Consider the following 24,543-nt stretch of genomic DNA (forward strand, 5'->3'; position numbering starts at 1 on the left):
CGTCACCTGCCAGGAGCCCCCACTCTAGGTACGGGCCAGAGACAGGTGCTGGGTGCACTGGGGAGAAGGGGATCTTGGATTCCCTGCAGTCCCGGGGCTTGTGTCTCGTCTCTCAGGAACGGGAGGGAAGCAGGCGGGGGGGGGGGGGTATCTTCAGAGTATGAGGAACTGAGGACTCGTATGTGTGAACACTTCTACTTTCTCTGCGACAGAACCGCCAGGACATCTGCTGAGAGGGAGGAGGGGGGCAAGGGGCTCAGGGAAGGCTGGGCCGGTGTGCAGGGAGGACTGGAAGCGTGGCGAGGCAGGGAGAGAAGCCGCCAGGCAAGACCAGGCTGAGCTGGAGGCTCTGACAGGGAGTGCTTTCACCAGCTTTCACCTTGGGCCGGGTATCGGGAGAGGCCAAAAAATCAGTGTGTGTCTGAGGACAGTGGTTTCCAAACTGGGGATCATGACCCTTCTGGAGGGTGACGAAATCCATCAGTCGGTCAAGATCAGCACTTTAAGCGAATAAAGATGAAAAACAAAACAAAACAAAACCAACCCAGAGTGCATCACACTTGGTAAGTGTGTTCTGGGGGCCTGCAGGATAGAATGTCTTCCTTGTCCCCCCGTCATGAAGAACGTTCTAGGGAGTCCCAGGCCCTCCAGGGAGGGGAGTGTCCAAGAGCAGGAGAGATCTTGGCTAAGGGCCTGGGTCCCGGGGAGGGGGGCACTCACCCTCACAGCGGCGCTTGTCCGGAGCTAGCTCGTACCCGGGGTCACAGCTACACTTATAGCTGCCCAACGTGTTGAGACACCGCTGCTCGCAGCCCCCGCGGTTGGGCCGCGAGCACTCATCCACCTCTGCCAGTTGGAAGGAAAGGGGGTCAATGACTGCCAGGCCGGGGCCTGGGTCTCTCCTCCCGCCCTCTGCTCGCGAGTCAGGTCCACAGTCCCTCAGGCTTCCTGTGACCACCTCCAGCCCCAGTGCAGGGACCAGCTGTCGGCTGTGGACCACTCAGAGCTCTGAGGCTGTGGGCCTCCCTGCCCCACCCAGCCCCCACTCAGTCCCCAGGGGACCCTACTCCTGAGAGCCCCAAAGGGACAGGTTACGACCTGAAAGAGGGGACAGGCGGACCCCCACAGAGCCTTCCTCTGACCACAATGGCTGGGCTGGTGGCCGCCACCATGGACTGGTTCCTCTTGTATGCCATTCCCTGGCTAAGTACTATTTCCTCCTTTCTCCTTTAATTCTGACATGACCTGTGATGGAGGGACTGTTACTATCCCCATTTTACAGATGAGGAAATGAGATTCAGAAGATGACCTGCCCACCGTGACACCAGTTAAAAAAAACAACAACCCACACTGTCTGGCTTCCTCCCCAAGCTTCCACAGCACTTTCTGCCTCTGTGCTTCATTGGCCTTTCTTCTACACAAACTTCTGGACTTTAAGTCAACTCTTGAATTATTATTTCAATTCAGAGTTGAGGACCTACCATGTGCAAACTACTTTTATATAAGTTTGTCATTTAGTCAATGAGATATGCAGTTTTTCAATGGAATTGACCTTTTCTCCCCAGTTAGGCCATCAGTTCAAGGGAGGGCACCAGGGTCTCTGCATCCCTCCTAGAGCCTCTGTGTCGAATTGCTGAATAAACAACGTGTGAAGTCACCGCAGCAACATCACAATAGCCAAGATGTAGAAACAGCCTAAATGTCCACCAACAGATGAGGACAAAGAAAATGTGGTACAGGATGGGAAGAATTAATACTGTTACAACGTCCATACCCCCAAAGCAATCTACAGATCTGATGCAATCCTGATCAAAATACCATTTTTCACAGAGCTATAACACGTGATCCTGAAACCCGTTCAGAACCACAAAAGATTCTGAACAGCCAAAGCAATCCTGAGGAAGAGCAAAGCTCGAGGTGGCACGCTCCCACATTCCAAACTGCACTACAAAGCTATAATCAAAAACAAATAAATCAAAACAGTATGGTACTGGCACAAAAATAGAAAAATAGATCAATGGAAGAGAATACAGAGTCCAGGAAAAACCCCGTGATTACATGGTCAATTATCCTATGACAAAGGAGGCAAGAATATACAATGGAGAAAAGACAGTCCCTCTCTTTTGTTGAAGATTTTATTTATTCATTTGAGAGAGTGAGCAAGAGAGAGAGAGAGAGAGCACAAGCAGGGGGAGCGGCAGGCAGAGGTAAAGGGAGAAGTAGGTTCCCCTCTGAGCAGGGCACCTGATACGGGGCTCAATCCCAGGACCCCGGGATCATGACTTGAGCCGAAGGCAGACGCTTAACCGACTGAGCCACACAGGGACCCCCCGACAGTCTCTTTAATAAATAGACTGGACAGCTGCATGCCAAAGAATGCAACTGGACCACTTATCAACACTGTACACAGAAAGAAACTAAAAATGGGTTAAAGACTTAAATATAAGACCTGAAACCATAAAACTCCTAGAAGAAAACACAGGCAATAAGGTCTTTGACATTGGTCATAGTGATATTTTTTTGGATCTGTCTCTTCAGGCAAGGACAACAAAAGCAAAATAAACAAATGGGACAACGTCAAACTAACAAGCTTTCACACAGTGAAAGAAACCATCAATAAAATGAAAAGGCAACTTAGTGGGAGAAGATATTTACCAATGTTATATGCAATAAGTAGTTAACATCCAAAATATATAAAGAACTCATAAAACTCAATATTTAAAAAAACAACTATTAATTTAAAAATGGTAGGAAGATCTGAATAGGCATGTCTCCAAAGAAGACATCCAGATGGCCAACAGACCAACATCACTCATCGTCAGGAAAAATGCAAATCAAGACCACATTGAGCTATATCACCACACGCCTGTCAGAATGGATAGTATCAGAAAGATAAGAATAACAAGTGTTGGCGGAGGAGTGGAGAAATGGGAACCCTTCTGCACTGTGGGTGGGAATGCAAATTGGTGCAGCCACTGTGGAAAACAGTATGGAGATTCCTCAGGAGTTAAAAATAGAATTACCATATGATCCAGCAATTCCACTTTTGGGTATTTATCCAAAGAAAATGAAATGCCAATTTGAAGAGATATACGCACCCCCATGTTCATTGCATCGTTATTTATAACAGCCAAGATATGGAAGCATCTGAAGTGTCCATCGACAGATAAATGGATAAAGAACATGTGGGAGAGCCATGCAGTGGAATATTACTCAGCCATAGAAAAGAATGAAATCTTGCCATTGGTGACACCACGAACTAAGTGAATTCACACTAAGTGAAATAAGCTAGACAGAGAAAGACAAATGCCATATGCTTTCACTTATATGTGGAATCTAAAAACAAAACAAATGAACAAACGAAACAAAACAGACAGACTCATAGATACGGAGAACAAACTGATGGGGAGGGGCTGGAGAGATGAACAAGAGAGGTGAAGGCGGCTAAGATGTATAATTTTCCAGTTATAAAATAAATAAGACAGGGGGATGCAATGTACAGCGTAGGGAATGCAGTCGAATCACTATGCTGTATTCTTAAAACTAATAGGATATTGTATGTCAATTATCCTTCAATTTAAAAAATGTAGTCCGTACACACAGTGGAACACTATTCAGCCTTAAAAAAGAAGGAAATTCTGCCATATGCAGTATGGATGAATCTTAAGGGCATTGTGTTTTGTTTTTTTTTTTAAGATTATTTATTTGAGGGGGGGGAGAGAGAGAGAGAGAGCATGAGTGGGGGGATGGGCAGAAGGAGAGGGAGAGAGAGAATCTCAAGCAGACTCCCTGCTGAGCGCGGAGCCCAACACGGGGCTCGATCCCAGGACCCTGAAATCATGACCTGAGACGCTTATCCAACTGAGCCACCCGGGTGCCCCTTAAGGACACTGCGTTAAGTAAAATAAGCCAGTTACAGACAAGACAAGTCCTGCGGGATTCCACTTACATGAGCTATCTAAAATAGTCAAATCCAATAAATAAATAAAGTCAAGTTCAAAGAAACAGAGTGGAATGACGTTGCCAGGGGTTAGGGGAGGGGGAAATGGTATCAAATGGGAAATGATCAACAGGCATAAAGTGTCGGTCGAGCAAGATGAGCACGCCCTAGAAATGTGCTGCACGAGCACTGTGCTTACGGTCGGCCCTACTGTTGAGTACACTTAACATGCTTTCGGAGGACGGATCTCAAGCTAAGTGTTCTGACCACAATACAATGCAATTTTAAAAGCCAGAAAAAGGAATGAAGGGGATGGATTAGCCATGGGGGTGGGCTGGGTGGGGGGCGGGAAGGAGCACCTTTGAAGAAGTTGACAGCAAAGCCGGCTTTGTTAATGGATCCGTCAGAGACGAATTTGAGCCAGAGGCGGCTGGATGTGCTCTTGATGTCATCGGGCTTCTCGTAGCCACAGTAGCGTCCGATGAGGGTGCTGCTCTCACTGTGCCCGTCACGCACCTCCAGGTAGTCGTAGGCACAGCTGTCGTGGCGCTCGATCTGAGGGTCGGGGGCTCGGTCAGCTGGAGGAGCGCTGGTTGCCAGGGCCCAACACCGGAAGCCCACGAAGAGGTGGTACCGAAGGGTCTCTGACCTACCTCGAAGGACTGGAAGGTGAGGCCCACGTGGAAGCCTTCAGACACCTGGATCCGCCAGATGCAGACTTTGCTGGGCCGGTAATCATCAGGGTAATTGGGCGACTGGATGTGGCCATTGTCTTTTTTCACATCTCCCCCACAGATGGCTTTGGGGACACAGCGTGAGGTCAGTGAGAGAGCCCCTCTCTCCCCCTCCTCCAGACCTTCCCATGTCCCCCAGCTTCTTAGTGCCCCCGGGCCTGGCCAATCCCACCGGGATCTCTGCGTCCTCCCTCACGGGCCCTCAACCTCGCCCCTGCGGTGCCAGGAGCAGGCGGTTCTGGGATGCCCGGGGACCCCATAGCTGACTCCTCCCTGTCACGCTTCCGCAGTACCTTCATAGACGGCAAAGAAGCCCTTTCCGACCCAGTTGCTGCTGCTGCGGAACTCCACCCAGAGGCGGCTGTCGGTGGAGACAATAGGCTCGGGTATTTTGCCCCCACAGAAGCGGCCTGTGCAGACAGTGTGCACAGAGGGCAGTGAGGCCTGAAGCAGGGCGCTCTCCCCTCCCTGCACCAGGAAGCCCGCCCTGCTGCTCCAGGGGCCTCAGGGGCTCTGGCCCTGCTCTGCGCTTGGCACAAAATCCCAAGACCCTGCAGGTGGCCTGAGTCTGGTCCAAGACCTAGCAGGGCCCTGAAGAGCCAGAGTATACCAGACTTCTAGAGGGTTCTGTGCACTTGAGGGATGGAATATGAGTTCGGGGAGGAAAGGGGGCTCCTCGCAATAACCAGCTGTATCTATGTTTTATTTACTTTTTCTTAAAGGAGCATATTGCCGTCATTACTTTTTTTTTTTACCATTACTTTTCTTATTTGATCTCCATGCAAACAAGTAATCACCAAGAATGAACACAGCTTTCTTTGTACATTACAAAATGTTTTCATTTGACCAAATGCAAGAGATGCCAGAGGACCCCAAGTAAATCCTAGAATCTAGGGACTGGGTCAGAAAAATTCCCCTTTGAAATAAACCCTGACAAGGATCCATGTCAGCAGATGAGGCTGGCCATTTGTGGAATCCTTTGTAGTCAAGAATCAATGAGGGATGACTTGTGTGTTCCAAAGAAGATTGGGTATTTCCCAACCTTCGGCAAGGGACAGAGGGTGCTGACCTAGGAATGTAAGTTATGAAAAAGAAAGTGGAATCTTGGGACACGCTACCACGTCTTCAGGAGGAAGTGTTGTAAAGACAGCTGCTTTGGGTGACTAATAAGAAATATTCAAATATCAGAAAGAGATGGTTAGCAACGATTGGTCAGCCTGCTTCAGGCCCAGGACGTGGAACAAAGGTTCTAATGTTAATGGGCGGTCCTGGGCTTCCTAGGAGTATGTCCAGATTGGAGGAGGAGAATGCATACAGCTCCTCAGGCTTGAAGCAAAAGCCTCTCTTGGCCCGAACTCTATGCCATTAAAGCACCTTCTGTCCCGTGCTTCTGACCACTCACCCCCCACTTACTCACCACTCCCCTCACCACCAAGGGACAAAGTCTCCTGTGCAAACAAGTTGGGGCCACTGTGCCAGGTAGGGAGCCCTCCGTGGTGTGCCAGGCTACCCTTAAGCCAGATCTTGCAGAGGGAGAAAATGGAGCCTCTGAAAGTGCCCAGATGAGGAAGAGAGCCTGGAGCTGTGGAGTTGTGCCTGTCTGTCTTCCTCTGTCACTTGTATGACTCCCGCGACCCACACACTGAGCATCACCTCTGTGGGAGGCCCAGAAGCCCGTACCGAGGACCCTGAGGTCCAGATCGGGGAAGGGACTAGAGATGGAGCTAGAAGGCACTAATTCTACCGGGACTCTTGGCTCCCACACCAGGGTGGCCAGATCACCCTTGGCCAGGCTTTGGGTTTCAGGGGAGGATGAAGAGACTGTGATCTAAGTAGTTCTAAGAAGGAATTAGCCTGTGCAATTCTGTCAGGTGAGGGAAACTGTCAACAAAACAAAAAAGCAATTTACTGAATGGGAGAAGATATTTGTAAATCATATATTAGATAAGGGATTAATATCCAAAATATATAAAGAATTTACACAAGTTAGTATCCAAAAACCAAACAACCCAATAAAAAATGGGCAGAGGACCTGAATAGATTTTTCTCCAAAGAAGCCGTAGAGATGGCCAATGGGCACATGAAAAGAGGCTCAACATCACTCATCATCAGGGAAATGCAAATCAAAACTACCATGAGATGTCACCTCACAGCGGTCAGATTGGCTGGTGTCAAGAAGACAAGTGAGAACAGGTTTGAGAACGTGGTGCTAAGGGAACCCTGTGCACTGCTGGTGGGGACGTCAATCTGTGCAGCCACTGTGGAAAACAGTATGGAGCTTCCCCCAAAATTAAAAATAGAGCTGCCCTATGATCCAGCAATCCCACTTCCGGGTATTTATCCAAAGAACATGAAAACACCAATTTGGAGAGCTATGTGCACCCTCCTGCTCATCGCAACATTATTTACAACAGCCAAGAGACGGACGCAGTAGATGAACAGATAACTAAGATGTGGGATAGCCATACAGTGGAATATTACTCAGCACAGAAAAGGATGAAATCTTGCCATTTGTGACAACACGGATGGCCCTAGGGGGTATGGTGCTAAATGAAATAAAGACAAATACTGTATGATTTCATTTATATGTGGAGTCTAAAAACAAAACAAATGAACAAACAGAACAGACTCATGGATACACAGAACAAACTGATGGGTGCCGGGGGTGGCGGGGGGGGGGGATAGACAGAACAGGTGTAAAAGGATTAAGAGATACAAAGTTCTAGCAACACACTTGATCATAGCCAGAAGGCCGAGAAGTGATACAAGCTTCCAGTTATAAAATAAATAAGGCATGGGGGATGTCAGGTACAGCACAGAGCATATAATCAATAATATTGTAATAACGTCGTATGGTGACAGATGGTAACTATTCCTATCCTGGGGACCATTTAGTGATGTATAAAAATATCCAATCAGTATGATGTCCACCTGAAACTAAGAGGATATTGTATGTCAATCAGACTTCAATTTAAAACCCCGAAGGGCTCACCCACAGAGGAGGTGGGGGGCGGCCTAGTGCCGTTACCTCGGAGGGGCGCCTTCCTCCAGAAGCCGTCCCGGACCTCCACGTAGTCGTACCAGCACAGACGGCTGCGATACAGATCCATGGACGTGAAGTTCAGGATGATCTAGGGGACATGGGAAGAGGAGGAGGGTTACGCAGTCCCCCACGCCTCGCCAGCCCACGGCGGCGGCCTGCCTCCCCCTCTGTGAATAGTGAAGGGGTCCCAAAAATGAGCTCCGGGCACAGAAACGTCCCTCCTCTCCCCGGCTGTCTGCCAATGACGGCCAGCATTCTTCGCAGACATCCCGGCTCTCACCTAACATACGTGGCCTGATGGAATCTATATAAAATGTCTCATTTTACTGATCCCCTTCGTGAGGAGCCATTGCTTCTGGCTAAACCCTGCTCTCCTCGCAGTGGATTTAAGTAACACAAATCCAGCACCTTTAGAGGGATGAGGTCTCAGTAGAGGAAGGGCCCAGGCAGCATGTGGGTAGCGGGGCTCTGAAATGAGAATGAAGGGTCCAGAGAGGAGAGGCAGAGAAGAAGGGCTGAGTCACCCGTGGTCCCATATTTATGAACGCCGATTCCAGGCAGGGGGTCATGCTAGTGGCTGAGGGGAATACTGGATCCGAATCCTTCCTGTGAATGGGTTTAAGGTCTGTCCCTGTCCAGGGGCTTAGGATTCAGAAGGATATATACACCTGAAAAGCTCACTTAGTGAAAAAACTCAGACTCCACGCACATAGGCCTGAGTTGGAATGTCACCTCTGCATTTCCCGATGTGAGTCCTTGGGGGAATCACCCAAGCTCTCTGACCTCAGTGGCCTTGAGCATAACATGAGGAAAGAGCGCCTCAGCCTGACACGGGAGCTCACGGCTATAGGCACTGCCCTAAGTGCCTCCTGAGCATGAGCTCACGAACTGGTCACGTAATACTGGAGGGACGTTTGACACTTCGGTAAGGTCCAACTCTCCCCAGCAGGCGGGCATATTAACAGGTAGAGAAGCACACTTTCCAGGAGAGAAATTGCTTTAGTAGTTTCCAGAATGCACCCCAAAGCCTCTTGTGTATTTAGAGTCCAACAAGCAGGGACTCCAGGGAACAGTTCCCTGTGACTTAAGAGGTGTGTACAGAGGACACACGATGGCCCAGAGGGCCCACCTGTTAGATCTAGCTGGCTTTCCTGCTGGAGGGAAAGAGGATAAGGAGATCCGTGTCCCCTGCGGCACCCTGCAGAGTTAGAGGCAGTCAGAGTGGAGGCGAGAATGGAAACAACCCCAAAGCCGGCACCGGCGACTGCGGTCCGTAGTTCAGTGAAGAGCTCTGGCTCGCAGTCACTTCCTGACACGGACATGGACTGCAGAATGTTCGGTGATTTCCACATCCACCCAGACGACCCTTCCCGTTTCCTGGCCTCTCCGCCATGACCTCCTCTCTCTACCGCTTCTCCACCATACCCGGCACATCATGCCCTAGACCTTGTTATCACCACTAACTGTGCACCCCCCCCACATAATCTCAGGTTCAAGAACCCCACTGTCCAACCACGGACCCCATCTCTCCTTGCCCACTGCTCTCTACGGAGTCCAACAACCCTTCCAATTCACCATGACCGTCAACAGGGGTTTTCCTGCCTTTTACCTTCACATACATCTCTCCTTGCCTAGCTTAGAACCCACAGCCCATCCTGCTTCTTTTCTTTTGATTCGTACGTGGGGCGAAATGTGTTTGTGTTTTGGGAAGTGTTTCTTAACTGTGGTACTCTGAGATGTAATCGAGTAAGACCATGTTTTGAAAAGTGCACTATATTACTCTTGATGATTATTATTAGCCATCATTGAGAGCTATTGTTATTATCAAGATAAAAGTCCTCATGGGCGCCTGGGTGGCTCAGTTGGTTAAGCGACTGCCTTCGGCTCAGGTCATGATCCTGGAGTCCCTGGATCGAGTCCCGCATCGGGCTCCCTGCTCAGCAGGGAGTCTGCTTCTCCCTCTGACCCTCACCCCTCTCATACTCTCTCTCTCATTCTCTCTCTCAAATAAATAAATAAAATCTTAAAAAAAAAAAGATAAAAGTCCTCATATTTTGAAAAACTGACATTGAAAATCTGTTCTGGCTCTTGCTCTGGAGACAGACAGTGTGCCCAATATTTCATCTTTCTAGAAAATGCCCAAAGTAGGACACAGAGGAAGTGGCAAAGGCCTGGGGCAGTCATCTCAATTCAAAGCAAATCCATGGTCTATCTTTATCATCACCTCCTTACATAGGACCTCAACTCTCGATCCTCTTCCTGAAAACTGCATCCCTGGTTAAATCCAACTTTCTACCTACTCGGTGCCTCTTCCCGGATGGTCAAATGTTGTGGCTAGAGAAAATACAGGCACGCTGACTGTCTCACTTGAAATGTGAGATCGACTGGGCCCTTCATGCTGCCAGGCACACTTTTAAATCCTCCTCTTCTCTCCTCAAACCACCTGTTCCCCTTCTTGATTCTCAGTCCTGGCCCTGCCATCATCTTTTCCCAAGATTAGTTTAATAGTCCCTACTCTTGATCCTACCTCTCACCACAGCAGACCTTTCATGATGTAATCGGATCTTACCTCCCCACTGCTCAAAATCCTTAAATGCTTGTTACTCAGAGTAAAATCCAACGTCTTCACCATGTCCTCTAAGGTCATTTGTGGTCTAACCCCCTGCTATCTCTTTGACCCCATCTCCTACCAATCTCCTCCTTGCTTACTTGGCTCTGGCCACATTGGCCTTGCTGGTCCTCAAACACACCAAGCCTGCTCCTGCCTCAGGGCCTTTGCACTTGCTGCCTAGAAGCTCTTCCCAGCTATCTGCCCAAAGTGTTCCCTCATTTCCTGTCTATTTCTACTCCAACTCATCTGATGTGAATGAGGCCTTCCCACATGGAACAGTAACCCCCACTTCACTCCTTTATCTCCTACTGCTGATTTCCTTTGTGACATTTATCACCATCTAACCTACTGCATTTACTTTTTATTTGCTTGTCTGTCCCCCAACCCCGCCAAAATGTAAACCCTATGAGGACAGGAATTTTGTTTAATTCACTACGGAATCTTTGGTGCATGGCATGTAGTAGTTGCTTCATAAATATTTCTTGATTAGAACTTTGCTTTCAGGAATCTATTTTACAGATATACTTGCCTAAGTGTATAACGATCTAAGTCTTGAGATATTTATTGTAGTGATTTTGGTAATAATAAAAACTTAGAAAAAACTTAAATGAAACACCCATCAGTGGAGACCTGCAGGGGATGGCCGAGCACTGAAATGGGGATGACAACATGCTAAGCAGCCATGAATATGTCTGAGGTAGAACTTGATTTGTGGACATGGAACCCTGACCACAATTAACTGCTGAGTGAAAGGCAAGTTACCTAAGACCACATATCCACACACATGCACACACACATTCTTGGAAGGGCCTGGAAGGACATAGCAAGTGTTACTCATGCCTAGCCACCTCTGAAGAGTGGGATTTGGAGGAGGATCCAGGGGAGAATATTCACTTTTTACCTTATGAATGCCTCTATTTTTCAAAATTCTTACAACATGGATACATCATCCTTGTAGCTGACGAACATCAAAACTATCTTTTAAGGAGTTGCTGGACGGAGAAGGAATGCAGAGGGTCCAGGGAGGGCACTCTGGTTCCTCAACTTACGCCCTTCACCACTATTCCATGTGGCCTCCCCGGGGCTGCCCATCAAGTTGCTCAGCAGCTGTGCTGAGAACGGCAGCAACTTTCCCTTCATCCTCGGAAACAACTCTGGCTCTGTCCCGGGCGGATGAATTCACATCCTCTGAAGAGACCACACCCAGCCGGCGCAACCCCAAAGGGCCCACCCGAGACCTCCGACAGGGCAGGAGGAACCAGTGGTCACCTCACTCAGGAGGAAGAGACCTGTGCTGGTGGTTAGGGGCATCCTCCAGGGAGGCACAGCTGTGGCTATATTGAGACCAGAGATGTCTAATTAAGCGTTGTAACAACTTCTGTCATGTGGAGAGAGCTGTGCTCTGGTGGCAGGGCCACTGCCCTTTGCCAAAGAAAACCTGGCCGGCTCTACCACTTCCTGGCTGGTGACTCTGGGCCCGTGGCTTGATTTCTTTGTGCCTCAAACATGGAGGCGATCCTAAGGCGCTGGGGGATTAAAGGAGATACAGAGTGCGGAGTCTCCAAGTGCACCCCGCAAATGGGAAGTTCCCCTCACATTTGTTGGCTGCAGTTAGGGAGAGATTGGGACAATATGTCGACTCTTGGGGACCCACAGCCTGGCTTCCGTCTGCCTTTGCTGGACCACCTGAGGCTCATCATCTCACACCTCTGTGCCTCCATTTCCTTATTTGTAAGATGACAATGGTAATAGCACCTACCTCAAAGGACTCAGGGAGTTAATATACGTAAGGTTGATAAGACTGACACGTGTATGAGTCACACATACAACATACATGCATGCCACCCATACATACTACATGTATACGCTACAGTGTACGCCACTCCAAAAAAGGTAATTCCACTATTGGAGCTGAATTTGCTTAAGATTTTGAAATCTGAAACGGTTCATACCAGCATCTGGAAGTAGCGGGAGGCAGATGGGGGATGGGGGACGCAGGGAGGCTGACCAGGGATCGCTCCGTTAATAGAGTAAGACTACAGAATGATAATAGCAGCTAGCCTTGGTGGACCCCCACCATGAGCTAGGCGCTGCTCTAAGCACTTCACGTACATTAACTTGTCCAGTCCTCGTATCATCAGCCCCATGAGGGAGGCATTACCACCAGGCCCACGTTACAAATGGGGAAACGGAGGCACAGAGCGGTTAAGTAACTTCCCTGAGATCATACATCCGGTAAACAGCACGGCAGACCTGAGTCAGACCCAGGCCCTCTGGCTGTTAAACTCACACCCTGAACCACCACTCCACGTGGCCCCCCCCAGGCCTGCCGCTCAATTTGGCCTAACAGCTGCTCAGAGAATGAGGGTCAGCTTCCCCTCACGCCCCCCCCCCCATGCCCCTCAGCACGGGGAAGCAGGCACTCAGGGGAGGGTCCGGCACAGGCCTTGCAGAGAAGGGAGGGCTCATCTCTGCCCAGCTGGGGGACGGGGGTGGGGGTCAGGGAAGGCATTACAGAGGAGGCGCGATTTGGGTTGGAACTTGAAGAATAGGCAGGCTATCACAAGGCAGGGATGGGAATGAGGGTGGACACTGCCAAATCCAAAAGACATTTTCAGTTCTCATCTTCTTGGCTCCCCTGCACAATAGACCATGATCTCCTGAAACCACTTTCCTGCTCATCAGGGGCTGGTTCGTGGCTTGGGAAACCCTAAGTCCTCTTTGGGGCAGCTGCTAAGGACGTGCAGTGCAGAGACTTGGGGGTCCTAAAAGAAGCCTTCCCAAGTGGCTCTTTCTTGTCTGACATCTCCCTGACTTGCATAACCGTATAAGATAAAATTTACGTATCACTCGCACTTCTGGCAATAATCAGAGAAGTGGAGAGCGAGGCAAAACAACCTCTCAGCACAGAGGAGACATCAAAGTCCACGCCCGAACGCAGGCGGGTTTACTCCAGGGCGACTGTTGAAAGAGCGTAGACTTTGGAGTCGGACAGTCCTGGAACCCAGTGCTGGTTCCACCGCGACTGCCTGTGTAAACTTGGGCAGAGTTACGCTCGCCCGCTGAGCCCCGACTCCTTCGTCTATACAGACGGGACAACTGCATCTGCGCCACAAAACTGACGGGAGGAATAACGAGGTCGTGCGCACGAGATGTCTGCTACTCCGCCTGGCACCTAATGGGTGCACAGCGAAGAATGGCGGCCGTGATGTCCCAAAGCCATCCTCCCTGGCTCCCCAGCCTCCGTGAGCCCTTAAAGGGCTCCTGTCCCCCGGGGGGCCCATCTCTGGCTCACTTACAACTCTACAATTGCATCCAGGACCGTGAGTGAGTTTAACTTTTTCTATCTCTGCAACCACGCACTGATGAATCTGGAATTTTTCTCTGTAGCCTCCTTCTCTCCCTGGTGGGGAGTCTCCTGGGAGTTGTGGAGAGAACAGTCCCAAGGCACAGGGAGGCGCCTGGGGCCCGGCCATGTGTCTACTAGAGACCAGGGCCAGCCCGTTCCAGGTCAGAACCACAGGGAAGGAGACCGATCCCTGCTGACCGAGCAAATCTTCTGAATAGGAAAGACGGCAACGCTCTACCCTACTCCATGTTCCTCGGGTCCGGGACTATCTCGTGCCTCTTTCTGGCCCCCGGTGCTGGGCGAGTAGTGGGCACAGCGGTCTGTGGAAGCGCGCTTTAGCAACTGTTGATATGGGACAGGGCTTTAGAATACACAGTATTGCAATCATGGATTTTTGTGTCATAATCCAGTTTCTTGGGCAAGTTACTTAATTTTTCCAAGTTTGCTCTCTCATATGCAAAATGGAGATAACATTAGCAGCAGCCCAGAATGTCATTGTATTAATTACAAGACATAACACATAAAGAATTTAACACATGCCTGGCTGATAATGAGCTCAATAATCGTTAGTCGTTTTTATTGTTATCCGCTGTGAGATCTCCAAAGGCTGCAGCAGCAGAGACCTTTGGCAGAAGGATAAAGGAAGCCAGGGCATGGTCAGAACAAGGCAGCAAAAGGACAGCAATTGTTAAGTTCAATTCAGAATTAAAAAAAAAAAAGAACAAAGAGGGGATGGGTTCACTTTTGAGGGAAAATGACAGAATGTTAACTGCGAGAGGTGATGGAATTACTCAACCCTCAATAGAAGTCTAGCACAAATAAGAATGATCTTGAAATTGCAAAAAATAAAATAAGCACAGTTTGGAAAGGAAATGGAAACCGAATCACATTGGAGGAGAGTCAGTGAGCACCTCTTTAAACTGGCTTTTGCCTCTAGGCTCAAAAATGACATCAGAGGACACTCAAATAACTTACAGATGTGATCAGTGTCTGTAATCTTGAGAACTCAGAACAAAAGCTTTGCCAATTTTCAAAAGGGGTGTGTGTGCGCGCACGCATGCGTGTGTTGGAAGGAGGGTTTGGAGTGAATTCTGGGAATCGCAAACCACTGAGTTGAACGTCAATGCCCAATTAAACAGTCTGCCGCCATTTAGAAAGGAGACACTTGATTACGAGGAACCAGTTCAGGTTCACTTGAAACAAAGCATATCAGACAAATGTCATTTCCTTTTTAAAAGGCGCTTTCCCAACTGGTGGAACAGTAGATTTGATTTGGTAAGGCAGTCCGTCTACATATTCAGCATTTATCAAGATGACAAAGGCAGGTCTGAGAAGCTCACTTCCCAGTCAACAAGGTCGTGGTAGTGACATTAAGTGGTGTCTCAGCCAGTGGAATAACTCTGCCCAAAGTCTGCAGATGAACCATGTCAGCTCAGAAAGGGATCTTGGATCTGCTTTGATTCATGTCACGTTCAATGTTTCTGTCAAAGACCAGGTTCCAAAGACCCAGAAGATATGCTTATCAAGAGCTCAGGACATAGTAAGAGAGGTGGTCACGTGCTGAATGGTGGACTCGGATTCCGAATGGTCTTGAGAGCTGTTGGACCGAACAACATGACCAGAAATAAAATCTAGTTGGGCTCGAGACTGCACTAGCACATTAAGTGCCATGTTCCAATCAAGGGCAATAAAGTCTTAAAGCTGGCTCCTGGAAACAACCAAAATGCACAGAAGGACATGGAAAGTGCAGGGGTGGGTGAGAGGTCCAGATTCCACATGAAAACCCTGTGGGTGAACCTGAGAAGTGCTTGGAAAAGTGCCTCTCATGTAGCAAGTGCTCTCTGCGAGTCAGCCTTCATTTACAACGATTGCTAGAAGCCCCTCCTTGAGGCAGTGCTCCATTTCTTACGGGGTGAATGGGTCTACGTTTCCCAGGTAGGTCATTCACAGCCACAACCGACTATGCTCTCCTACTCTGGGGTCCTGGCAGAGGAGGGGACGCTCAGTTACCTTCTCCCCAGGTGTGACTGAGATGCGCCATACGCAGTGCATGTGGGCGGAGTAGCCATTGGGGTACTCAGGGGAGGAGAAGTTGCCTGTGCTGTCTTGTAGGGTCTCTCCGCAGGCTGTCAAGGAAAGGAAATGACTGAACTGCTGGCTGCAGATGCCCAATCCCCCCCGCCTTCTGGCTTCCCGCCCTGTACTCTGGCATCCTTTGGGGGCGAGAAGAACGGCTGAGGAGGGGAGGGAGTCCGGGATGGTCCTGTCCCTTCAGGATGCCCTCCCTGCTCCTCACATACAAGCTCACACTGCTGACCTCTTCAGCCTAGAGCTACAGGATGCGCTGTTGTCAAGGCAACAAGGTTTCCAGAGTTAAGGTCAAGCTCCTTTGGCGGCCTCACTCTACCTCACTCCCTGAGAACTGCTCTGCCAGCCCTCTTTACTGCTCCTACTGCCCTCTTCTCCCAGACGCCTGGAAGGTGCGGGGCTCAACATCTCACCACCACCCGATCCCAGCCCCAGTTTGGTTCCTTAACTTGAACAGTGCCCCTGCTTGGGTGCCCCCACCCCCAACACCAGGCAGCCTCTGGCCTTCTCTAGGACTCACAGCTTTAACCTCCTCAGCCCCAGGTCCTGGCCCACTGGCTGCTTCAGGCTCTGTCCTCCACCCCTCCCTGGCCCGTCCCTCCCTGCCCCGACCTGGGCACTTGTAGAGCTTGCGGGCCTGGGCGATGTCCCCCTTGCTGAGCCGGGTCCTTTGACCGATGGGAGGTTTCACCCCATTGACCTCGTACTTGGGAACAATGGTGTCCAGGAAGATGCCCCTGAGGAGGAAAAGCCCGACCTGGGTGAGAGTCTGATGGAAGGAGGGGTGGCGTGCCTGTGTGCACCCAAGGTCACGACCCTGCCAGAGCCCAGACATTCCTCCGTAGGGTCAGGGACGGGTGGAGAGATCTCACCCTGTCATTATGCTGCCCACTGACCAGCAGCCACCCTGCTCCGTGGCAGCCACACAGCTGGAGCCTGGGGGAGCCCCAGGAATACTCTGGGAGGTCAGGGACACAGGTTCCGCATGCCCCGGGGACCTCCCGGTGCCCCGGCTCAGTCTGGGCCCAGTCCCCAGCCTCAGGAGAGCTTCGGGCTCCTAGCGATCATGGGTCCAGCCTCTTCCAGCCCCTGCTTCCGCGGCCCCTCATGCTGAACCTCTCCTAGGACTACCAGGGCCAGTGCGCATCCTACCACAGGCTGCTCTCGACAAGTTCCAGCGTGGCTGGACCAGACCCTGGGGACAGCCCCGCAACTCCTGATCCATCAGTGCCTCCTGTCCCCCCGAGTTCCTGCCTGCTAAGTCCTGGGTGTTGCCATCTGGGAGGAGCAGGGCGAAGGGAAGCAGGCGGCCCTCCACCTCCCCAGGGACCCTGACTCACACCCAGCTGGGTGGAACTCAGCAGGGGGTAGGGTAGGATGTGGTGGGAAATGTCCAGGGGAGGTCTGTGGCCGTGGGGGGGCGGGATGACCTCACCACCCTTCCTTGGTCTCTGTTCCCTCAGGTCTGGACGCGGGCGAGACTGAGGAGGGGCACTGTGTGCGGGACAGAGCAGGAGAGCAGACAGAGGATGAGGAAAGAGCCAGGCATGGGAAAGGCCGGGCCGGGAAGGGGAGCCTGAGGAAGAGGAGGGAGGGGCCGTTTCCCACACTCTAAGGAGAAGCTGGGGGTGCGGAGGCTGGGCCACTACCTCTGGGGGTTCTGGCTGTGATTTCTGGGAACGTGGGCCCAGGAAAGGGAGTAGGTGTGTATGCGCTTGTGAGCAGGGGAGAGAGGCTAGTTCAGGCCAAGAGGGAGCCTTTGTACAAACTAGCCAGTTACAAAAAGGCAGACTGATTAGAAAGGATGCCCCCAATTAGAAAAACGTGCCTCTTTTGGCTGACAGATGAGGGAAAAAGCTCAGCTCTGCTGGACTGATATAGTTCTGGAACCACAGCATATATCTATGTGGCAGGCAGAGCGGCTGGATTTTCAGCCTCTTGGGCCAGGTGCCCTCGGGGTACATGGTACTAGGCTTTGTGAGCCCCAGCCGGGCCATGGACCCACCATGGAAGAGGACAGCAAGGCAGGTGGCTCCCACGGGTCCTCTGCTTGGGGGCTGCAGGCACCCAGAAGTCCACTCTTGTCCTTGATGACTGCCCCAGCAGGACAGCCTAGTGCAAAGCGAGAGGCCCAAAGAGAATGGCCTACAGAGGGCGGGATCGGGCTGCCCCAGAGGAGGCCAGGCCCCATCTCTCACCTGGAGAACGTGTTCCGGGCATAGTGCATGATACTGTCAAAATCATAGGTCTCCCCCAGGGACTCCACCTCCTGGAGCTCCATCTTCAAGAAGTTATACTCCTGCCCTGCGAAGACCAGGAAAAAGGTGTGGGGGGTGGGAGGGGCGGGTCTGTGTGGGGTGCAGTGCCACCTTTTCAGGGTGGGGAGTGGGGTCCTCCCTGCACTTGAGAGGTGCCCCCCTACCTGAGGGTCCGGGGAGCAGCCAAGGGAAGCCTGAGGGTAGGGGTGGGTCTCTAGAAGAGTCTGTCCAGCAGAGGGGCAGGGTCAACGAGGACTGGCTGGAGGGAAGGCTCAGGGAGTATGGAAAGGAAGCACCCATTTCTAGAACCACAGGGAGATGAAAGCAGGGAAGTGTGGAGGAGGCCTGGGGAGGGAGGAAGGAAGCAGGAAGGGAGGGGAGGGAGGTAGCCAGGAGAAACAAGAAAGAAAAAACCCTTAGAGGAGAGACCAAGCAGAGGGCAGAAGACTGGGGAAAAGTGAAGAGAAAGGCTGAGATGGCTTGGGGGATGTGCCAATTCCCCCCACAAACTACCCCCCACCCCAGGGCAGCTGGGCTCTGGCTGCTCCCGATGGCCTCTGTGTCCAGGACCAGGATCTCTCCCGGCCCTGCCAAGCAGCTCTACAACTGATCAAGGGTCTCAGAGATGCTACCGGCAGGGAGCCGATGCCTCAGGGCGGCGGTCTGGACCAACCTGGGCCCTGGACAAGGGCTGCCCACTAAGCTGACCAAAAGCGATGGCTCCAGGCAGCAGCTCCCACCCCCACCAGAGGCCCTGGAGCGGGTGCTGGGGCAGGTGCGGCACACAGCTAGGCGCCAAGGTCAAGGTGCTACCTGGCTGGATGTTTTCGCGAACGATGGAGACGTGGCGGTCCCGGTCTGGCCGCGTGTGCTCGTGCCAGAAGCCGATGACATGGCCCAGTTCGTGGACAACGATGCCGAACTTGTCACAGTTCTTGCCGATTGAGATGGCCTGTGGGCCCCCGCCACGGCGACCCACGTAGGAGCAGCACCTGGAGGGCGGGGCCAGCTCAGGGGGGCGGTCCCGAGCTGGGGGAGTGCATCCACTCAGGGGCCGGGCGAGGCTGCCAGGGGGGCGGGGGAGTGAGGCGCGGGGGAGGGGCCTGAGCGTGGGATGCCCAGGCTGTGTACAGGGGTCATAGCCACATCCAGGCGGCTCCTGGGGAGAAGTCCCAGGGGAAGGGGGTGGGAGGGAGACAGATGACGCAGTGTCAGGCCCCGTTGGGGCAGCAGCAGGGCCCAGGGCAGAATATGGGTTGGGTGGTGGCCGAGGGTGCAGTGCCCAGGGGCCCCTGCTCACCCGCAGGGTCTATAGGTGAATACAATATAGCTGTCCTCGTCCGTGCGCTCCAGGAAGGTGACACAGGTATGCTTCTCCCAGTGCCTCATGGCTTGCCGGAAGACTGCCCTCTGGCTGCCTGCCAGGATGAAGGGGGCCAGGTTGTCACAGTGTCCAGCTGGGCCCATCTCCACCCATTGCTAGATGTCAGCCTCTCATTGGACAGGTACACAGAAGGTACCACTCCTACCACGACACACGACCAGGCTGCCCCACGGCCAGGCCCAGATGCAGGCTGCTCCCCTGGCCCCCCAACATCACACGCACCAGTGAAGTTTCCCCCAATGACAAAGGGGATGACCCCATCGGGCCACACACGCTCTGGTCTGGATGTTGCTGCCCGCCGGCTCCGGGACCTGCCTCTCCATCTCCCACGGCTTCTCCTCTGCAGCTGCCCACTAGAGCTCTGGCAGTCGAAGGTAGAAGAATTTCCTTGGGTTGGAAGAGGAAGACATTAGTAGCAAGTGAATGAAGGGGTGGTGCAGGAAACAAATTATATAATCTATCCTCATTTAGTGGGAGTCCATATTTGCCCACTCACTAAAATTTATTTGTAATCCCAAAATCAATACCCTCAGCTCTCTCATGGTTTTTTGCTGACATGCACAGAGCAGGGAAAAGTGTGAGTCACCCACATGTCCAACTGAGGGGGAACAAGGTGACACTGCCTTCTTGTTTGAGCTCTCATACTGTCAATAAGTATCTTTTTCATAGTCTATTTAGTGCCATTTTTTTTTGCATTTGGGGCTTTTTGCTGGTGACTTTGCTGTTTAAAATGACTCCCTTCCGCCCCGATGTGCTGAAGCATTGCCGTGCTGTCTGGTGTCCCGAGTGCTAGAAGGATTTGATGTGCCTTATGGAGAACGTACATGTCTGTTACATAAGCTTTGTTCAGTCATGAGTCATAGTGCTGCTGGCCATGGCTCAATGTTAATGAATCAACTGGGTATTAAATCAGGGGTCTTTAAACAGAAACACACGTAAGACAGGGTCACACATTGATCAGTTGATGAAAATGATATGACGAGAAGCTAGCAGGAAGCGAACATTGTGTTTCTCCTAGGAGTGATGGATGGCTTAGGATTTGTGAATTCAGTGTTCACAGTGACTTTATGGAACAAGGTTATCCTATAGCTCTATTCATAACTACCACGGATTGGGGCGCCTGGGTGGCTCAGTCGGTTAAGCATCTGCCTTCGGCTCAGGTCATGATCCCGGGGTCCTGGGATCCAGCCCTGCGTCGGGCTCCCTGCTCAGCGGGGAGTCTGCTTCTCCCTCTCCCTCCGCTCCCCCCTCCCACTTGTGCTCTCTTTCTCTCTCTCTCTCTCTCAAATAAATAAAATCTTTAAAAAAAATAAAAAAAAAAATAACTACCACAGATAGCGAGAATTGACCATAACTGAAAAAGAAAACCATGGTGTCCTAATTTCCTAGGGACTGCAGGGGGCTTGAGACTAGGAAATGGTCCCTTCTCACTTAATAAAACTTCTTCCTTGTGAGCATATGGATCTTGATGTCTTTCAGTGTTCCCAAATACACGTTCTCCAGTGACATAGTAGCTCTCTGGGATGCACTGGGCAAGCATCACTATGTATATTTGATGGATGAGGAAACTGAGGCTGAAGATTTGCCCAAAGTCACCTGGTGGGTTCGTGGTGGGCCCAGGCGCTCCAACCCCTCCATTCTGCTGGTCCCCTCTGAGGCCCAGGAAGCCTTGCTAGTTATCAGGCCACCACGTCACCCTCCAGTGCCAGCTGCTCTCTGGGGTTAGTTTGACCTTTACTCCACGGCTGCCCGTGCCACGAGCCTCCCTCATGCAGGACAGGGCAACTGCTTGGCCCCAGTGAGTGTGTGCAGCATGGGCTCCAGGTGAGAATCCCTGTCCCTGGCAATGGAGACCTCCCTGGAGGCAGCACCACGTTCCAGAGCAGTGACAAGGCTGGACAGAAACGAAGCGGCCCGTGCCCTGACTCTTCCTATTCTCTCACCCATTCACAAGGTCCAGGTGTGTTGCTAGCTGCTTGGGCCACACGGAGATGAGAAGGACCCATCCCTGACCTTGAGAAGCTTTGAGTCCAGCAGGGAAGATAGACGTATTAAAAAAGAAAAACCATTGAAACATGGTTCACTGAGTGAGATACTAACACGGTCAACAGGGAGCAGAGAGAGAGCAAATGGAGGTACAGGCGTGCTGGGGGGACGATCAGGGAAGGTTTCACCAGAGAAGCTCCGGAGCTGGGCTTGGAAAGATGCGTAAAAGCTTGCAAAGTGGGAGCACGAGGTGAAGCCAGGAGGGACTGGGGTGTTGAGCAAAGAGCCTCAGATCTGGAGTGAGAAGGCTTGGGTTCCTGTCCCAGCTCTGCCACTGACCGGCTATGAGATAGTGAACAAGTCATGTTACCCCCATGGGTCTTAGTTTCTGTATCTGCAAGGCAGCAGTTGTCCTGACACCTACCTTTGCAGGTGGTTGGGGACAGTTAAGTTAGATAATGCTTTTGAAAGTCCTTTGTAAACTGTAAGCAAAAAGAATGTCAGTTCTGGCTCCTGGGTTTGTCGATACTTGCTGTTCCTCTGGGGGAAGGGATAAAAATATCCCAAGGGAAGACAAGCCATTATGCTGGGTTCAAGCTCCTAGCCTCTGCCCTGAGAGGGCCTGGCTGGGCAACAGGGAGGCTCCTTGTTTCTCCAATTCCGGAGCCCATTTCTGGGACATAGGAGACCAGCCTGTACCCGGTGTACCTGCAGTTTTGATGGAAGACCTGTGCGTTGCCCGCTGCCTGAGGTCTGCAGCCTGCTGCGCCTGGAAGGCCCTCAGGTCCTCCTCATCCAGGGCGATGTCCCCAAGGAAGGCAGCTAGAGAGAAAAGAAGAGGCCGGGGGAGTTAATCCTTCTACCCAGTACTGGCAGCCCCAACGCCAGGGGCTCCCCTATAGCAACTTTAGTCTGCAAATGCCTTCTGAGGAAGAAGGCAGCGGGGCACTGGCTTTGAGGATCCCTCGGGAGACTCGTGCTCACTTTGGAGTTGGGAACCCAACAAAGCTGATACCCACCCCCTACCAGAGGAAGACACGGCCATGTCACTCTTCCCATCACTCTGAATACTTAGTAAGCACCTTCTGTGGGCCAGGCACCAGCCGAGTGATGCGCAAGATAGAAGAGGTCCCTGCTTGTGTAGAGCTAACCTTTGACAATACACAAATAAACAAACACTGAACTCAAGAATGGTGATGCGTGCTATGAAGAAAGCAGAAGGGGGTCAGATAACAGAGTGTCTACTCTGTGGGCCCATAACCTTGGCGCTGTGCTGAGCATGTGGTATTCACTCAACAAAGGCTGTTTCAAAGATGGAGGGGAAGATGTGAATAAGAACAGAGCAGAGAGGCATAGGAGGGAAACCAGGACACATAACGGAGCTGCCCTGCTAGGAGGAAGAAGTTTAACTGTTCTCAAGGGACTCCTATTCTGAGTTTCAGGGTCCCTTCTCTGGAGGAAGGAAGGCCGGGGGGGTCATAGAGCCCCCTGAATAGGCCATTTTGACTTCTGGATCTGGGGAGAGATGTTTTTGGAGAGATGGGCTCAACAATCCGCCTGCCTTTTGAGAAGTCAGGAGCAGGAGGAAGCTGGGGAGCTGAGTGCTCTGGAAGGAGCTCAGAAGCGAGCTTCTCACTGGGCTGGGCTGGGGGAGGCGGGAGGCTGAGCTGGATGGAGGTGGAGCTCAGGGAGCAGCTTCCCTGAAGCTCCACCCATGGCAACATCTGCTTCTCATCCGGAGTGCTACACAGGCCTGGCGGCAGCATTACACAAATTATTTTAACCTTGAGGCCTTGCACACAGGTTTCTCCGCCCCAGATGGCCCACTGGGTGGACACACACACACACACTTCATCATACACAGAATCAGGCACATGGTGACATCCACAGCCATGCCCTCAAACATAGAGCTATGGAAGTCACAGAGATATGCTCCCCACTCCCATTCCCCCCAAGCAGCGCCGCACCACCCTTGCAGGTGGAAGGCACTCCAGAATGTTTGTTCAAGTCAAGTATCACATTGATATTCTTTGGGCCCGCAAAGACACATGCCCATAGACACATACTCTGATGCAACCTAGACCTGGATTGACAGAACGTGGGAGTCCCCTCTAGCAGTTATCCAGGCCAACATTCCATTTTACAGATATGGAAACTGAGGCCTGGAAGGGAAATGGTCTCCCACACTGCTAGTTGTTGGAGAGGCTGGATTCGTAACATGGGCCTCCTGATTCCCAGTCTAGCACTTGTTGTGTTCAAGTGCATTACTGCTGTAGAACCCATATCGTAAATTCCCACACACAAAAATAGACACTCACGCAGACACACATTCACACACACACAAAATGCACGGTCACAGACAGTTCTAAAAAACACACATGCACAAGCTCCAACACACACAGACTAACTGCAAGCTCTGAACCCAGTAAGCCAGTAATGGTAGCCATAATGACACCTTCCCAGTTGACAAGGTGCTTCCACATTAATGAATTCATTTAATCCTGGCCCACTCAGGGCATGCCCGTTAAATCATGCTCCACCTGTGCATTTGCCTACGAGCGTGCAATTACAAACTCTTCGAGAGATAACCTCGTGGCTAGATTCCAGCCCACCTCCCTGACTTCAGAGATCAGAACACTTGGGCCTAAGAAGGGAAATGACTTGCCCAAGGTCACCAGCTGGTAAGTGGCCCAGAATCTCTTCCACCACATGAGAAAGATTTTTTTCCATAAAATGTCACCATTGGGGGACTTGGCTCAGCAATTGATTGGATGGCAGCAGGAGACGTTTCTTAGCTGACACGCAGAGGTGGTGGGATGAGAGGTGCACTCCGAGAAGACAATGCCAACATTCACACAGGCACACGCAGGCCACACGGATACCCTCACACCTTGACACACCTTGCACCTCTGCACAGACACCAGCACCTCCAGGCTCACGTGCCCACACCCACGGGCACCATCATATACACACGTGGCTGCACATTTAGACTCGTCTTTGGACATGGCAGCAAAGCGCAAAGTCTCTGTAGGCAGACAGACCCATCTTTGAATCCCAGCTTGGCTCCTATTAGCTGACAAGTCACATAAACTCTTCTAAACCTCAATTTTCTCCTACATAAAAAGGAGCTAACGATAGAATCTGTCTCCC

At 51.5% G+C, this 24,543-nt stretch overlaps 1 protein-coding gene across 4 annotated transcripts in view; it reads right to left on the bottom strand.

Moving 5' to 3' along the window:
• Nucleotides 1-24,543, bottom strand: part of BMP1 (bone morphogenetic protein 1) — a 45,100-nt gene that overhangs the window by 15,524 nt on the left and 5,033 nt on the right. For 2 of the 4 annotated variants that reach the window (XM_036075173.2, XM_036075175.2), the window contains exons 2-13: nucleotides 22,102-22,215; nucleotides 19,630-19,794; nucleotides 19,324-19,441; nucleotides 18,837-19,015; nucleotides 17,964-18,069; nucleotides 16,378-16,502; nucleotides 15,688-15,803; nucleotides 7,703-7,805; nucleotides 4,968-5,084; nucleotides 4,594-4,739; nucleotides 4,300-4,495; nucleotides 721-846 (exon numbers count right to left, since the gene is read on the bottom strand). In XM_036075173.2, the coding sequence (XP_035931066.2) occupies nucleotides 721-846; nucleotides 4,300-4,495; nucleotides 4,594-4,739; nucleotides 4,968-5,084; nucleotides 7,703-7,805; nucleotides 15,688-15,803; nucleotides 16,378-16,502; nucleotides 17,964-18,069; nucleotides 18,837-19,015; nucleotides 19,324-19,441; nucleotides 19,630-19,794; nucleotides 22,102-22,215 (1,611 nt within the window). The remainder of the gene's footprint in view (nucleotides 1-720; nucleotides 847-4,299; nucleotides 4,496-4,593; nucleotides 4,740-4,967; nucleotides 5,085-7,702; nucleotides 7,806-15,687; nucleotides 15,804-16,377; nucleotides 16,503-17,963; nucleotides 18,070-18,836; nucleotides 19,016-19,323; nucleotides 19,442-19,629; nucleotides 19,795-22,101; nucleotides 22,216-24,543) is intronic. The other 2 variants (XM_078069524.1, XM_078069525.1) reach the window with 2 other exon arrangements.

Source organism: Halichoerus grypus, chromosome 3 (genome assembly GCF_964656455.1).
Source record: "Halichoerus grypus chromosome 3, mHalGry1.hap1.1, whole genome shotgun sequence".
Taxonomy (NCBI): domain Eukaryota; kingdom Metazoa; phylum Chordata; class Mammalia; order Carnivora; family Phocidae; genus Halichoerus; species Halichoerus grypus.